General features: G+C 43.7%; 1 protein-coding gene across 4 annotated transcripts in view; it reads right to left on the bottom strand.

Moving 5' to 3' along the window:
- The window catches only part of bend7 (BEN domain containing 7), a 44,723-nt gene extending 29,714 nt beyond the window's left edge, over positions 1 to 15,009 (bottom strand). Inside the window, exons 1-3 of one of the 4 annotated variants that reach the window (XM_087999336.1) lie at positions 14,734 to 15,009; positions 11,153 to 11,227; positions 1,673 to 1,741 (exon numbers count right to left, since the gene is read on the bottom strand). In XM_087999336.1, the coding sequence (XP_087855462.1) occupies positions 1,673 to 1,741; positions 11,153 to 11,227; positions 14,734 to 14,794 (205 nt within the window). In that variant the 5' untranslated portion in view covers positions 14,795 to 15,009. Of the gene's footprint in view, positions 1 to 1,672; positions 1,997 to 11,152; positions 11,228 to 14,733 lie in introns of all 4 variants that reach the window. The other 3 variants (XM_043714175.2, XM_087999337.1, XM_043714176.2) reach the window with 3 other exon arrangements.
- Between the last annotated feature and the right edge of the window lie 669 nt (positions 15,010 to 15,678).

Here is a 15,678-nt window from a genome sequence, read left to right as displayed (position 1 = left end):
AGGCCCTTCGGCTCAACAAGTCCACACCGACCCGCCGAAGCGCAACCCACCCATGCCCCTACATTTACCCCTTATCTAACACTACGGGCAATTTAGCATAGCCATTTCATCTGACCTGCACATCTTTGGACTGTGGGAGGAAACCGGAGCACCCGGAGGCCCACGCAGACACGGGGAGAACGGGCAAACTCCACACAGTCAGTCACCTGAGGCGGGAATTGAACCCAGGTCTCAGGCGCTGTGAGGCAGCAGTGCTAACCACTGTGCCACCATGCCGTGCAGTACAGAAATACGATGACAACAACTGCTTCGTACACCAGAGCTGTTGGTGATGTCTTAGTTGTCAAATACTCAGCTGGCATGGCTGCTATACTGTTGGATCAATGTAGGTGAAGTGCACAATACATTCCAGAGCCTCTCCAACATACAGGCAGTTTCCAGGTTGAGAAGGGCTTCCAACCTTGAGTATCTTCAGAAGTTCATCTGTATAAAGGTCAGGCTGGACAATATAAGGTAGCTATTCATAAATAAACAGAATGTTCCTATGTTGGATCTTTAAAAGTATAATTATGGGATAGTGTTCAAATGTAGCAGCATTTGCAAGTCAGATGTTCAAAAGTCAGAGATCCCCTGTATACATAAATTGGAATATTTGGCACAACAGGGTGACTTTTATAGGGGGTAAATATGATTTAGTATTCCTGGATAACAGAGACACTTTGATAAATATCAAACCTGGCATTTCAAACCTAGTATACAAAACTGATTTTCCTGCAGTCTGTAAAATAAAATTAAAAGGAACTTGATTTTCCAAACAATCCAGTTGCAGAAACTTGCTCATTAGCCACTTTGTATGAGTAAGAGTAAATTAAATCAGAGCAGGAGGAAGCCATTCAGCCCTTCACTCCTACTTCACCACTCAATGAGATCATGGTTGATCATTTAACTCCACTTCACTTTCCTGCATTACTCTATATTTCTCAACTCTCTCCTTGTCTAAAAATAGGTCAATGTTATTCGTGTATACGCTCAATAATAGATCATCCACAACTCCCTGTGGCAGAGAATTCCAAAGAGTCACAACCCTCCAGGTAATGAAATTCTTTCTCTACTCAATCCTAGTTTTAGCCTTGTTTTACACATGATGTTGTGTGTCCCCAATTCTTGATGATGAAATATGGATGGAACATCCTTAATTGTTTGATCGTCCACCACCATTTATGACTGGGTGTGGCAGGACTGCAGAGCTTATCCACTGGTTGTGGGATGACTTAGCTCCATCTATTACACACTGCACCTGAGTTGCCATGAAAAAAGTCCCATGTCCCAAGAATACTTATCTTATTGATCAGATAAGTTTATATCTCATGTGTTCTGTACATTTATCGTTACCGGACAGAACAGAAAAAGGCGTGTTGAAATCACTGGATTGATCTTCATCTCCTTCATAAAGTTCACACCTCTAAAAGATGTGTGTTTGGAGCACCTTTTGAAAACTGCTGAGAGGCACAAGTCAATAATATTTTGGGTGGAGATTGTTTAAACATTTTTTAGCTCAGGAAAATGTACTTGGCACACAATGTTTTCATTTTTTCTGAAAGAAACTAGAATATTAAAACTCACATACTCTCTCTAAAATAAAAAATTCACACACCATTCCCTTTTCGCATACCTTGAAGTCTTTCAGTATTCGCTGCTATGACTGGCTTAGATGATCTGGATCCTTCGCCACTATATCCTCCTGAAACACAGGATTTCTGTCTTTGAGTTTGGATATCTTTCCAGATTGTACTCTGGGATGAATGAGGCTGATCGGGACAGACATTGACCTGGTTTATATTACGTTGCAGCCATGTTAAATTTGAAGCTCCTGGTTCCTCCTTCAGTTTTTCTCGACCAGGCATCATTTGCTGATGGATTCTTACACTGTTAACCTTGTTATTTAATAAGCGTCTCATTCCTGACACTTGTTTCTTCAATCCCTCGCATACGTCACCTAGCAAATTATACCAATAATTGTTCAATTTGAAAATTACATCAATAGTTATTCAATAAAAAAGCTTGCATTGTTATATGTGCATGAAAAACAGTGCAATTCAGGATTATGTCAGAAGTCAAACACCAGGTTGTAGTCCAACAGGTTTATTTGAAATCCCAAGTTTTCAAAATGCTGCTCCTTCGTCCAGTGAAGTCAGGTGAAAGAGCAGCACCCCAAAACCTTGTGATTTTAAAAAACCTGTTGGACTATAACCTGGTATCATGTGATTAGATTCCCTACAGTACGGAAACAGGCCCTTCGGCCCGACAAGTGCACACCGATCCTCCAAAGAGTAACCCACCCAGACCCATTCCCCTACCCTATATTTACCCCTGACTAATGTACCTGCCGTTATGGGCAATTTAGCTTGGGCAATTCACCTAACCTGCACATCTTTGGGCTGAGAGAGGAAACTGGAGCACCTGGAGGAAACCTACGCAGACACGGGGAGAATGTGCAAACTTCACACAGACAGTTGCCCGAGGCGGGAATCGAACCCGGGTCCCTGGCACTGTGAGGCAGCAGTGCTAACCACTAAGCCACCGTGATGTCTGACCTTCTCCACCTCAGTCCAACACCAGCACCTCCACATCAATTCATGATTATAAGTGTTTAAAAGTAAAACTGTTCTGTTGTGGCAAACACCCCAAGCTGCTGAAAGAAGCCACTGAGGAAGTGGCAGAAGCTTTGATCACATGTTTAGAAATTGTGGCAGGGTCTGGAAGAAAACCATTGGGAGACTTTTGTTCAAGGGGACATCAAAGAGTAAATTATGAACCATAACTCAGTGGTACATTTCAGACTCAGACTTCATAATGAATTATCATTTAAAAATATTAGTCAAAATAACAAGATCAGTTAAAGTCAAAAGCAAATAGAAAATGCTTGGCAAATAGATGCCAAGCAGATCTGGCAGGGAGAGAAACAGAGCTAACATTTCAAATTGATACCTTTTCATTGGAATATTCATTATAGTTCAAACCAAGTTGTGTATGACGAATTTAAGAAACCTCTTTGAAACGAATTACCAACTGGACAGTAATACGTAATGCAGTTTGTTAGGACTTCCAAAAGGTATTGAAGGACTGCGATAGCAGGACCCTTAAAAACATCCAAGTATTGTGGTGAAAGGAGCAATGTAACTTGATCAATGTAACATAGATAGAAAGATGGCTGAATTGATCACCTCAAGATCCATCCTTCGTCCTATTGGCCTGTCCTCTGCCACGACAGTCTTTGTTAAAAAAATTATGAAATATGAGTAGCAATGCCTCTGACACCTCTTCCCAGGATCTCTTAAAATATCTGGATCTATCCAGACTAGGCGTTTATCCTCCAAGTTATTTAGTTTACATCCTTTTTTAAATATATTTTAGAAATGCACTTATCACATTGCTCATAACATCATGCACTGTTATTCAATATCCTCGCTCCGTGGTAAGTATTGAAGCAAAATAATGATTTAACCTTTCTGTCATTTCTTGATAAATATTGTACTATCCTGTCCATCCATTCCCATCATGGCCTTTTGTTTTTAATTGATGAGGTTATCCCTCTGCTGTCTGTCTGCTTTACATTAGCCTCTTACTTATTCTGCAATTGCTCCCTTATGGCGTCCCGCTCATTATTTAGTTTGCTCGTCTTTCTGTAGATATTTTCCTGCATTCCGCTGAATGTCAATAACTATTGTTATCTGACAAAATAGTTGGCTACTTTATCGTTCCAAGTTCTATTCTTAGCTCTGCATTTTACCTTTCCTCTAACATTAAACTGTGTTATATATGCTCATGATTGACTGGGTGTTCCTCTGCATGTACTTCTCTGAACTGCTCTAGTATACTCCCGTTGCTAGATCAATACTGAACCCTCCTTATTGGAGTTTTAGTCTGCTTAGCAGTAAGGAAGCTGCATACGTTGTAAGAAGTCAATCTTCTTATCCCCTTTCCCTGCCTCTAGGTGATGATAAATTTGCAGAAATGTTTCAGATACCATAGATGCCATAGTACAGATACCGTATGCAGCTTTGGGCATCAGTGTTATACTGGGATCACTAAGGCCACTGTAGACCTCACAAGACCATCTTTGGGAAGGCAAACTCTACTCAAGTAGATACTTGAACTGTTTCCACAGCAGCATAGAATGAATAGGAAAGATTATCTAAAATATTTTGAAGCATTTTGACAGAAAAAAATTGTAAAATATTAATTCTTCTAATTACACAGTCAGAGATGAGGAATCAACAATATATAGATAAGCTTAGCAGCTGGGCAGCATCTGGGGAGAGAAATACACAACTAACATTTTGAGTCCAGTGACTTCCAAAGAAGGGTCTATTCTGAAGTAGGGTCACTAGACTCAAAACGTTAACTGTTCCTAGCACCACAGATGCTGCCAGACCTGCTGAGTTTCTCCAACAATTTATTATTTTGTTCATTTCAGATCTCCCATATCTTTGTTTTATATTAACCAACAATTTCTCTTTTTTTAAACTCACTCTTGGGACAAAGACATTGCTGGTTGGGCCAGTATTTACTGGCTGTCCCTCGTTGCCCCCTGAGGTGGTGGCCAGCTGCCTTCTTGAACCGCTGCAATCTGTGTGCTGTAGGTAGACTGCCCAGGCTTTGAGAACACAACGAAGGGATGGCGATGTATTTCCAAGTCAGGATGGTGAGTGGTTTGGAAGGAAACTTGCAGGTACCTGTTGCTCTTGTCCATTTAGATGGTTGTGGTCATTGGTTTGGAAGGTGCTAAGGCTGAATTTCTGCAGTGCGTTTTGCAGGGAGGTGATGGCTTGGATTTAATCCATTGCAAGCACTTAGTTCTATCACTTGCTGCTTATGCTTATCATCTGTGCTGTGTCTAACGGGAGAGTAAGAGAGAGAGTGTGGGAAAAATCTTTATGAAGTTGCTTAAGTCTGGAAAACACGACTACATACAGTACTCAGGCAGAGACTTGTAATTTTCTCAGTGAAAAGTGTACACATATTTGAAGCAGAACAAGATGAAGAGTCAAGAGGATGCAGGAGACATGGGATTAGTTTTGGATTGTTCTTCAGAAACGGTGTCGTGGACAGCGAAGAGGGTTACCTCAGATTACAACAGGATCTGGACCAGATGGGCCAATGGGCTGAGAAGTGGCAGATGGAGTTTAATTCAGATAAATGCGAGGTACTGCATTTTGGGAAAGCAAATCTTAGCAGGACTTATACACTTAATGGTAAGGTCCGAGGGAGTGTTGCTGAACAAAGAGACCTTGGAGTGCAGGTTCATAGCTCCTTGAAAGTGGAGTCGCAGGTAGATAGGATAGTGAAAGCAGGTGTTTGTTATGCTTTCCTTTACTGGTCAGAGTATTGAGTACAGGAGTTGGGAGGTCATGTTGCGGCTATACAGGACATTGGTTAGGCCACTGTTGGAATATTGCGTGCAATTCTGGTCTCCTTCCTATTGGAAAGATGTTTTGAAACTTGAAAAGTTCAGAAAAGATTTACAAGGATGTTGCCAGGGTTGGAGGATCTGAGCTACACGGAGAGGCTGAACAGGTTGGGGCTGTTTTCCCTGGAGCATCGGAGGCTGAGGGGTGACCTTATAGAGGTTTACAAAATTATGAGAGGCATGGATAGGATAAATAGGCAAAGTCTTTTCCCTGGGGTCGGGGAGTCCAGAACTAGAGGGCATAGGTTTAAGGTGAGAGGGGAAAGATTTAAAAGATATAAAGATATAAAAGGGACCTAAGGGACAACATTTTCACGCAGAGGGTGGTACATGTATGGAATGAACTGCCAGAGGATGTGGTGGAGGCTGGTACAATTGCAACATTTAAGAGGCATTTGGATGGGTATATGAATAGGAAGGGTTTGGAGATATGGGCCGGGTGCTGGCAGGTGGGACTAGATTGGATTGGGATATCTGGTCGGCATGGACGGGTTGGACTGAAGGGTCTGCTTCCATGCTGTACATCTCTATGACTCTAGGCCAAAAGCACAATGAAGCAACGGGCTTCTTCCTACCCTGTAAAGGTCCGTGGTCGCACTTGGATTCAACGACACAAAGAAACTTTCATCGCTGGTCATCTGAAGTAATCTGACTAATCAGCTGGAACTAAGACGATGATTTAAGCCATTCTCCAGGGGAAGGCACAGATACAAGGTAATTTACAAAAATAAGCAAGTGTGATGGAAGAGAAAAACTGTTAATATAATATAATGGGGTCACTCTTCTATGGCCCTTTGCAGGAAATTCTAAGCTGCAACTTAATTTTATACAGCACATTTAATGTTGGGAATTGTCCCAAGGAATTATCCAAAAGTAACAACACTGTGTCCGAAGAGGAAATATTTAGAGATACAATGGCTGAATTCTGATATTTATTTTTGCAATGTAGATTACTTATTAAAAGGAGGAGCTTATAAATAATTATAAGAATATGCTGTATGCAACTACAAAAATCGTTGGAAAGAATTAGCCTTTATACTGTCTTCTATCACATCCTATTTTACTCTCTCATTGTCATTAGCTAATTTCAATTCAATGAAAATTGGAATGAAGAGACTAATGATGACCATGAAACCACTGCCGATAAGTGTGGTGCTGGAAAAGCACAGCAGGTCAGGCAGCATCTGAGGAGCAGGAGAGTCGACGTTTCAGGCATAAGCCCTTCATCAGGAATGAAAGCATTGCTGATTGTCAGGAAAGAAAATCCACATCTGGTTCACTAATTTCCTTTAGGGAACGAAACTGCCGTCCTTACCTGGTCTGGCCTACATGTGATTCCAAACCCACAGCAATGTGGTTGACTCTTAACTGCCCTCTGGGTAATTAGAGATGGGCAATAAATGTTAGCCGAGCCAGTGAGCCCTCATCCTGTGAATGATTTAACAAAACATTGCTCCTTTAAACATTATGTGCAAGTTTCTGCCCCTTTGACCACAGGGGATTTGCAGAGCTGGATTTATTAACTGATATCTGTCAATTATATTTATTTAAAGCCACAATTAAGTCTGAGGAAAGGCATGGGACAAACATTCATTGCCCATCCCCAATTGCCCTTGAGAAGGTGATGGTGAACTGCCTTCTTGAACCACTGCAGTCCATGTGCTGTAGGTAGATCCACAATACTGTTCGGGAGGGAATTCCAGGATCTTGACCCAGTAACATTGAAGGAACGGCGATATATTTACAAGTGAGGATGGTGATTGGCTTGGATTGATGATGTTCCAGATATCTGCTGCCCTTGACCTTTTAGGTAGAGGTGCTATCTGAGCTGAATAGAAAGCATCTTATAAATGGTACACACTGATACTTTTAAACATCAGTGGAAAAGGGAGTGCATGCTTATTTATATGGTACCAAACTTCTTCAGTGTTGTTGGAGCTGCACTCATCCAGGCAAGTGGGAAGTATTCCATCATACTCCTGACTTATGCCTTGTAGATGGTGGACAAATTTTGGGGAGTCAGGAGGTGAGTTATGATTGCAGGATTCCTAGCCTCTGATTTGCTCTCCAGGCCACTATATTTATATGTCAAGTTCCTAGGAGTGACAATAACTGACAATCTGTCCTGGTCTTCCCACGGTAGATATGACGGTCACGAAGGCAGAACAACCTCAGGTGGCTTAAAAATTTAAGTGTGTCCATAAGGACCCTCACCAACTCTTACAGAATGCTTTCCATTCTGCATCTATCTGGTGCATAATGGCTTGGTATAGCATCTGCCCAGGACCATAAGAAACTGCAGAAAATTGTGTGCACAGTTCAGACCATCACAGAAGCCAACCAACATCCCATCCACGGATTCCACTTACACTTCTCACTGCTGCGGAAAGACTCCCAACATCATCAAAGACTCCTCCCACCCCGGTAATTTTCTCTTCAAACCTCTTCCATTAGGCAGAAGATACAGAAGCTTGAAAACACACCAGCAGGTTCAGGAACAGCTTTTTCCCAGCCGTTGTTAGACTGATGGATGGACTCTCTAACTTCAACTTATGTTGATCTCACTAATGTTAATCTTGCTTTGTGCATATCCTGCGCAGCCATAACCTTGTATGCCTTGCTCTGTCTGAGCACCCTATGATCTGTATGTCCTTGTTTGCTATGATCTGTCTGTACTGCTTACAATACAAAGCTTTTCACTGTACTTAGGTACATGTGACTGCAATAAATCAAATCAAATAAAACGAGTCCAGTTCAGTTTCTGTTCAATGGTAATCGCTAGGATATTGACAATGGGGGAATTCACCTTTGACTGTCAAGGGTCGGTTGTTAGATTCTCTCTTATTTGTCTTGCATGAATGTTACTTGTCACTTTTCAGCCCAAATGTGTCTCACTTGTCTTGAGAAAAGCTTGTAAAGTTATGGAAACTATCACTTATTACTGTATGTCATTTCAACCTGTCAGAGGAAGGAAAGCAGTTGATGGGTTATGAGGAAAATAATCAAACATTATCTTGAAGAAGTGTTCAGAAGGATATGATTGCAGTGAGTTCACCATGAAAGCCCCACCTGAGGGGTGGTCACCTTCAGGTTAAACCTCCACTTGTCCCTCCCTCTAAAGACAGAGCAGCTCCATGGTCCTCTAGGACTATGGTGACTTTTTCTTAAGCTGTAGACAGTCAAGTGTTTAAAAAAATTATGTTTAAAAATGTAATTAGTTCATATATAACTTCGTTTCTTCCTCCTGGTTTTAACAATAGTCATTAGCCCTTTCCTTGTGGTTTCTATTTTGCTTAAAATTAAATAAATAAACAAACAGAAAGCAGGAATGGTTGAAAGGTCAATTACTGAAGGGCACAGATTAAAAAGGATTGGTAAAAGGGTTAGAGACATCAGGCGGGCCAGAATTCAGGAAACATTGCCTGAGTGGACAGCAGATACAGATTCAAAGGTCACCAACAAAAAGGAAATGGATAAATATTTGAAGGAGGAAAGTACAGGGATATTGGGGAAAAAACAGGGGGTGGGAAGGAATTGGATTGTTCTTCAAAAAGGCCAGTACACATCAGCGTTCCCTCTAAGGTGTGAGACTGAACAGACACTCAATAATCTATGCACACTGATCGTCGTGCCAACTCTATTCCCAGGTAGGCAAGCAGGAGGCTGGAAGAATCTCCAGTGGGCGGCACGGTGGCACAGTGGTTAGCACTGCTGCCTCACAGTGCCAGAGACCCAGGTTCAATTCCCGCCTCAGGCAACTGTCTGTGTGGAGTTTGCACATTCTCCCCGTGTCTGCGTGGGTTTCCTCTTGATGCTCTGGTTTCCTCCCACAGTCCAAAAATGTGCAGGTTAGGTGAACTGGCCACGCTAAATTGCCCATAGTGTTAGGTGAAGGGGTAAATGTAGGATAATAGGTCTGGGTGGGCTGCTCTTTGGAGGGTCGGTGTGGACTTGTTGGGCCAAAGGGCCTGTTTCCACACTGTAAGTAATCTAATCTAATCTAACACAGCAAGCCAGGCAACATCAGGAGGCTGGAAGAACACAGCAAGCCAGGCAGCATCAGGAGGGAGAGGGACACAGCAAGGCAGGCAGCATCAGGAGGGAGAGGGACACAGCAAGGCAGGCAGCATCAGGAGGGGAAGAAGTCGACATTTTGGGTGTAACCCTTCTTCAACACCGACTTCCAATTCCACACACAGACCTCAGAGTCTGTGCAAAAGATAACAAAATTGGATGGAATTTAGGTACAGATTGAATGAGCTTAGTGACCTCCTTCTGTGCTTCTTGATGATTCTGTACATAATATGAACCTTCCAGTTTTAGCTTCCATAAAATAACATCACTTGTCTTCTATTCTGAGAAAATATTTCAAAATTATTTCACAGATGACTCTATAAGTGAAACATGAATAAGTGGTGCACTGTTTCTCAATATCAGCTCTTGCCATTTGTGCTTGAAGACAGGAATGAGTTGATACAGTAGCGCAGCACATTATAAACCAACAACCGGTACCATGGATATGAGCTCTTGAGTCACACGGAGGTGTAAACTCGGTATTGCAATTGCACTTAGCAATGGGCAGGCAATCTTTTTGAAGAAATAAAAATGCTCATACAATGAAATCCAAAGATGTGCAGGTTAGGTGAATTGGCCATGCTAAATTGCCCATAGTGTTTGGTGCATTAGTCAGGGATAAATGTAGGGTTGGGGAATGGGTTTGGGTTGGTTACTCTTCGGAGGGTTGGTGTGGACTTGTTGGGTCAAAGGGCCTGTTTCCATACTGTATGGAATCTAATCTAATCTAATCTAATGCACAGGACTAGGCTACTTGAACACACCTAGAATTAGAATTAGAACCCCTACAGTGTGGAAACAGGCCCTTCAGCCCAACAAGTCCACACCGACCCTCTGAAGAGTATCCCACCCAGACCCATTACCCTACCCTATTGTTCTAAATTTCCCCTGATTAATGCACCTCGCTTACACATCCCTGAACCCTATGGGCAACTGTGGGAGGATGCCGGAGCACACGGAGGAAACCCGCGCAGACATGGGGAGAACATGCAAACTGCACACAGACAGTCACCTGAGGCTTGAATTGAACCCGGGTACCTGGCGCTGTGAGGCAGCAGTGCTAACCACTGAGCCACCATGCCGCCCTATTAATGACTGACCTGATACCTAGCTCCCATTTGCAATCTCTGACTGGGTTAGTTTGTAACTGGCGGATAGGCAAGACAAAGAAAGAATTTTTCTAAAATAGACATTGTGGAGGGCTGATGAGAGAGTTTGGAGCAGTAGGGTGTTTGTGTGCGCAAAAGAACTATCTTTGTCTCTGTAGCCTAAAACTTCATGGTGAGTCAGCATTATTACAAATTGTAAAAATGGAAAAGCATTGGGAGTATTAGCAAGAAGTATATGAATATTTTACACACAAATTAAGAGCAGGAGTAAGCTACTTAGCCCCTGAAGCCTCCTCTGTCATTTAATAAGATCTTGGTTGATCTGATTACACCATATTGCTGCCTACCCTGATAACCTTTTACCCCGTTATGTGTTTACAGAAGGGAGCCACCACGTCCACACCAACCAACAAAGAACTGACTGCACTAATCCCATGTTGTATCAATATATATTTTGTTGTTTTCTGTACAATGTATAGATAATGAAATAAAAACATACCTGTGACAAAAAGTGTGTCATGTGCCTGCCCTAGGCTTTCAATGCTGCTGTCAGAACAGTTATCATCTTGATAATCTGCAACAAATACCTCTGGTTAGTTAATGTGTACTATTTTGGTTTAGCTGCCCATAACCATGTGTTATAACTGCTCAAAAAAATAAATGTGAATCATATTTTTAACAGAAGCTAACTGGCTGAGAGATGTTCACTATTCCTTTAGTAAGGTATTTAGACAACAGTGCAATAAACATTCATAAATAAAATCAAGGAGCAGAAAGGGCAGGTGGAGTTCAATCTGGAAAAGTGTGAAGTGATTAATTTTGGAAGGTCGAATTTGAATGCCGATTACAGGGGTAAAGGCAGGGTTCTTCACAGAGTTGGAGGCACAGAGGGATCTAGGGTCCACGTCCATAGATCCCTTAAAGTTGTCACAGGTTGATAGGGTTGTTAAGAAGGTGCAAGGTATGTTGGCTTTCACTTGCAGAGGGATTGAGGTTAAAAGCTGCAAGGTTATGCTGCAGCTCTAAAAAGCCTTGGTTAGACCAGACTTGGAATATTGTGTTCAGTTCTGGTTGCTTCATTATAGGAAGGCTGGGGAAGCTTTGGAGAGGGTGCAGAGGAGATTTGCCAGGATGCTGCCTGGACTGGAGGGCATGTCTTATGAAGAAAGGTTGAGGGAGCTAGGGCCTTTCTCACTGGAGCGAAGAAGGATGTGAGGTGACTTGATAGAGGTGAACGAGATAATGAGAGACATCGATAGAATGAACAGTCAGAGACTTTTTCCCAGGACAGAAATGTCTACCACAAGGGGACATAATTTTAAGGTGATTGGAGGAGGATATAGGGGAGATGTCAGAGGTAGGCTCTTTACACAGAAAGTGGTGGGTGTGTGGAATGCACTGCCAGCCATGGGAGTAGAGTCAGATACATTAGGGACATTTAAATGATTCTTGATAGGCACATGGATGATAGTAAAATGAAGGGTATGTAGGTTAGTTTGATCTCAGAGTAGGATAAAAGGTCAGCACAACATCGAGGGCCAAATGGCCTGTACTGTGCTGTACTGTTCTACGTCCGAAACGTCAAAACCATCATTGAATTCCATCCCTTGAAAAGTCCATTCTATCATTGTAGCAGATTGTATTTTAATTAACTCCCAATGTTTTGCTTGTTATTATACCCAATTATCATAAACACTTATTTGAGTAAATATGTTTCCTTTTATAAATATACTGAATTTTAGAGTTCATATTCAGTTTTTCATTCATTTCTAATTTTCTCCTTTTATTTGAAACAGATAATATTATTAAAACTATCAGTGTAAAGATTGGATCTTTTCATTTCACTATATTGTAGACTGAAATAGGATAAAGCAAAGGATTGCTGCTCTTTTTAAAAGACAAAACAACTGCAGATGTTGGAATCCAAGATAGACAGGCAGGAGGCTGGAAGAACACAGCAAGCCAGCCGGCATCAGATGGTGGAGAGGTCAACGTTCAGGATTGGGGGTGGGTGTAAGGGGAGCTGCAGATAATGGGGGGTTGGGGGTAGGCAGGCAGAGTGATGAAGTGGGGATAGCTGAGCACAGGTAGTGGGTACGACCTGGTTGGTCAATGGGAGGAATGAATCTGGATGGTAGCTGGGAGGAAGGGTCACTCAGAGGAATGGAAGGGCGAAGAGGGAGAGAAAGAGGGAGAGGAAGGGGAAAAAGAAGGGGGAGGGGGAGGGTATTTGAAATTGGAGAACTCAATGTTGAGTGCTCCGGGCTGTAAGCTGCCCAGGCAGAAGATGAGGTGTTGTCCCTCCAATTTGTGGTCCGATTCGCTGTGGCAATGGAGGAGGCCAAGGATGGTCTTGTCAGAAAGGGAGTGGGAAGGGGAATTAAAATAGGCGGTGACTGGGTGGTCAAATTGGCCACTGCGGGCCTGGCTGAGCTGTTCAGCGAAACGTTCCCTAAGTTTACGCTTGGTCTCCCCGATGTAGAGAAGACCACTTCGGGAGCACTGAATACAGTAAACTAGATTGGAGGAGAGGCAGGTGAACCTCTGTTTACCTGGAAGGACTGTTGGGACCCTGAATGTGGGAGAAGGGGGTGGTGTGCCGGTAGGTTTTGCATCTCCTGTGGTTGCAGGGGAAGGTACCTGGGGGTTCGGGGACAGTTCCTGACACTCACTGCAATGCTGTTGAAACAGTTGTTGGTTCATACAGTGGGGAAAGCCTAGTTGCAGATGATTGGAGCCTGGGAGCTATGTACAAATGAAGCTTCAGCTGGCAACAAGTAGCTGTTTGGATTCATGACCAGTTATTGATGACACACCGCTCTAGTCTGCGAACAACTACATGCTTAGTTCCCAGGTAGCTTGAGGCTGTTGGGGCAGAAGTCATCACACTTCTCAGCAGGAAGGAGGTGTTTTTGTTGTGCAGTAAAAGCATCTCAAGCTGTTTATTTTCCCTCAGCAGTTGTTGTAAGCTGGGGCCTTTAATTAATAAGTCAAAGATATTTATAAATGAATCAGTCACCCTTTGACTCCTGCAACCAAGAGGAAATAATTGGAGCAGGATGATTGTGAAGCAGTATTCTGATCAATAAATGGGTTAGCTCAGCAAACCCTGCAGACACAGACCACTGAACCACCTTTCCAGTTTTTCCCTCCACCCAAAACACCCATTTTTTTGTATCTTGTTTTTGTCTCGGTGTGTAAAGCATAAATAATAAATGCATTTATAGAGTTATATGTCAATGGTTCATAATTGTTTCTGTAGTTCAAATCTATTTACTTTAATAGACAGTAATTCTCATTAAGTACAGAATCTGGTCTGTGCCTTCTGTCAACCTGGGTTTGAAAGTCAGGTAAGAAATCTGGAATTTGATCTCTCGGACCAAATCATCCAAACTGACCTCGTCCAATTTGGCCCATAACCCTGTAAGCCTTTCATATTAATGAATCTATCCAAATGTCTTGTACTCGCCTCAACCGCTGATTTGAGGCGTGCTTCCGATGAAATGTTAATCAGGATGTGTTTATGTTTTGATGGAATCAGACACTGAAACAAATCCTCTCTCAGTTTGGTGGCTGTAAGTTGGGATCAATCGTTGGTTAAAAAAAAAGTTTCCTTCACACCCACAGTGGAAATTGCGTGAGGCACAATGAAGATTAGCACAGGCAAAGATGCAGTGTCAGGTTAAAAACTCTGCTAAAAATGATGATAAAACTAGATCCCAATTACAATCAGAGAAAGGAAACACCTAACTTCTGCAGGAAATGCAATTTCAAATTAGATGCTCCTTCCCTATTTCCTGATATAGGATCTCAATTTGTGATAGCTAGTTAGTGTTTCATGCTGGTTGATATTTTCCTGGTTAAGGATTTTGCTGGTTATGTTTTCCAGGTTAATGGTTTTGTTGGTTAATGTTTCCCTGGCTAAGGATTTTGCTGCTTGGTGTTTCTCTAGTTAATGGTTTTGCTGGTTATTGTTGCCCAGTTTGATAGTATGGCTGGTTATGTTTGCCTGGTTAATGGTTTTGTTGGTTAGTTTTCCTGTTTGATGGTTTAATGTTAACCCGGGCCGCTGTCTCTCACCTTCATTCACTCTCTTGAAGCTCCGTGACTTCCTGCTCCGTTTCCTCTCGGTGACTTCCATCGATCCCGCCGCAACTCCCGCACTGATCCTCCCCGGGGCCGGGACACACTCAGCCCGCCGCCTGCCCGAGCCGCCGCTTCACTTTGCCGGGGACCAGGCGCCGTCAATCACCGGCACAGGGAGAGAGAGAGCCAGGCCCGACCGACCGTCCGTCCGCCTTCAGGAGCAGAGGAACTCCACCCGAGAGGACCTGAGGCAGGGGGACCCTTCATCCGGGGGGACACTCCACCAAGGAGACACTCCACCCTCCACCAGGGGGATCCTCCACCAGGGGGACACTCCACCCTCCACCAGGGGGACACTCCACCCTCCACCAGGGGGACACTCCACCAAGGAGACACTACACCCTCCACCAGGGGGATCCTCCACCAGGGAGGCACTCCACCCTCCACCAGGGAGACACTACACCCTCCACCAGGGAGACACTCCACCAGGGAGACACTACACCCTCCACCAGGGGGACACTCCATCAGGGAGACACTCCACCAGGGAGACACTACACCCTCCACCAGGGGGACACTCCACCAGGGGGACACTACACTCTCCACCAGGGGGACACTCCATCAGGGAGGCACTACATCCTCCATCAGGGAGACACTCCACCCTCCACCAGGGAAACACTACACCCTCCACCAGGGGGACACTCCACCAGGGAGACACTCCACCCTCCACCAGGGGGACACTCCACCAGGGAGACACTACACCCTCCACCAGGGGGACACTCCATCAGGGAGGCACTACATCCTCCATCAGGGAGACACTCCACCAGGGAGACACTCCACCCTCCACCAGGGGGACACTCCACCAGGGAGACACTACACCCTCCACCAGGGGGACACTCCATCAGGGAGGCACGACATCCTCCATCAGGGAGACACTCCATC

The sequence above is a fragment of the Chiloscyllium plagiosum genome, unplaced genomic scaffold, assembly GCF_037043375.1.
Source record: "Chiloscyllium plagiosum isolate Xiang-an unplaced genomic scaffold, Cpla_swu_hap1 HiC_scaffold_23, whole genome shotgun sequence".
Classification (NCBI taxonomy): Eukaryota; Metazoa; Chordata; class Chondrichthyes; order Orectolobiformes; family Hemiscylliidae; genus Chiloscyllium; species Chiloscyllium plagiosum.
The sequence above is the reverse complement of the archived record's forward strand: the minus strand, read 5'-3'. Positions and strand labels throughout refer to the sequence as shown.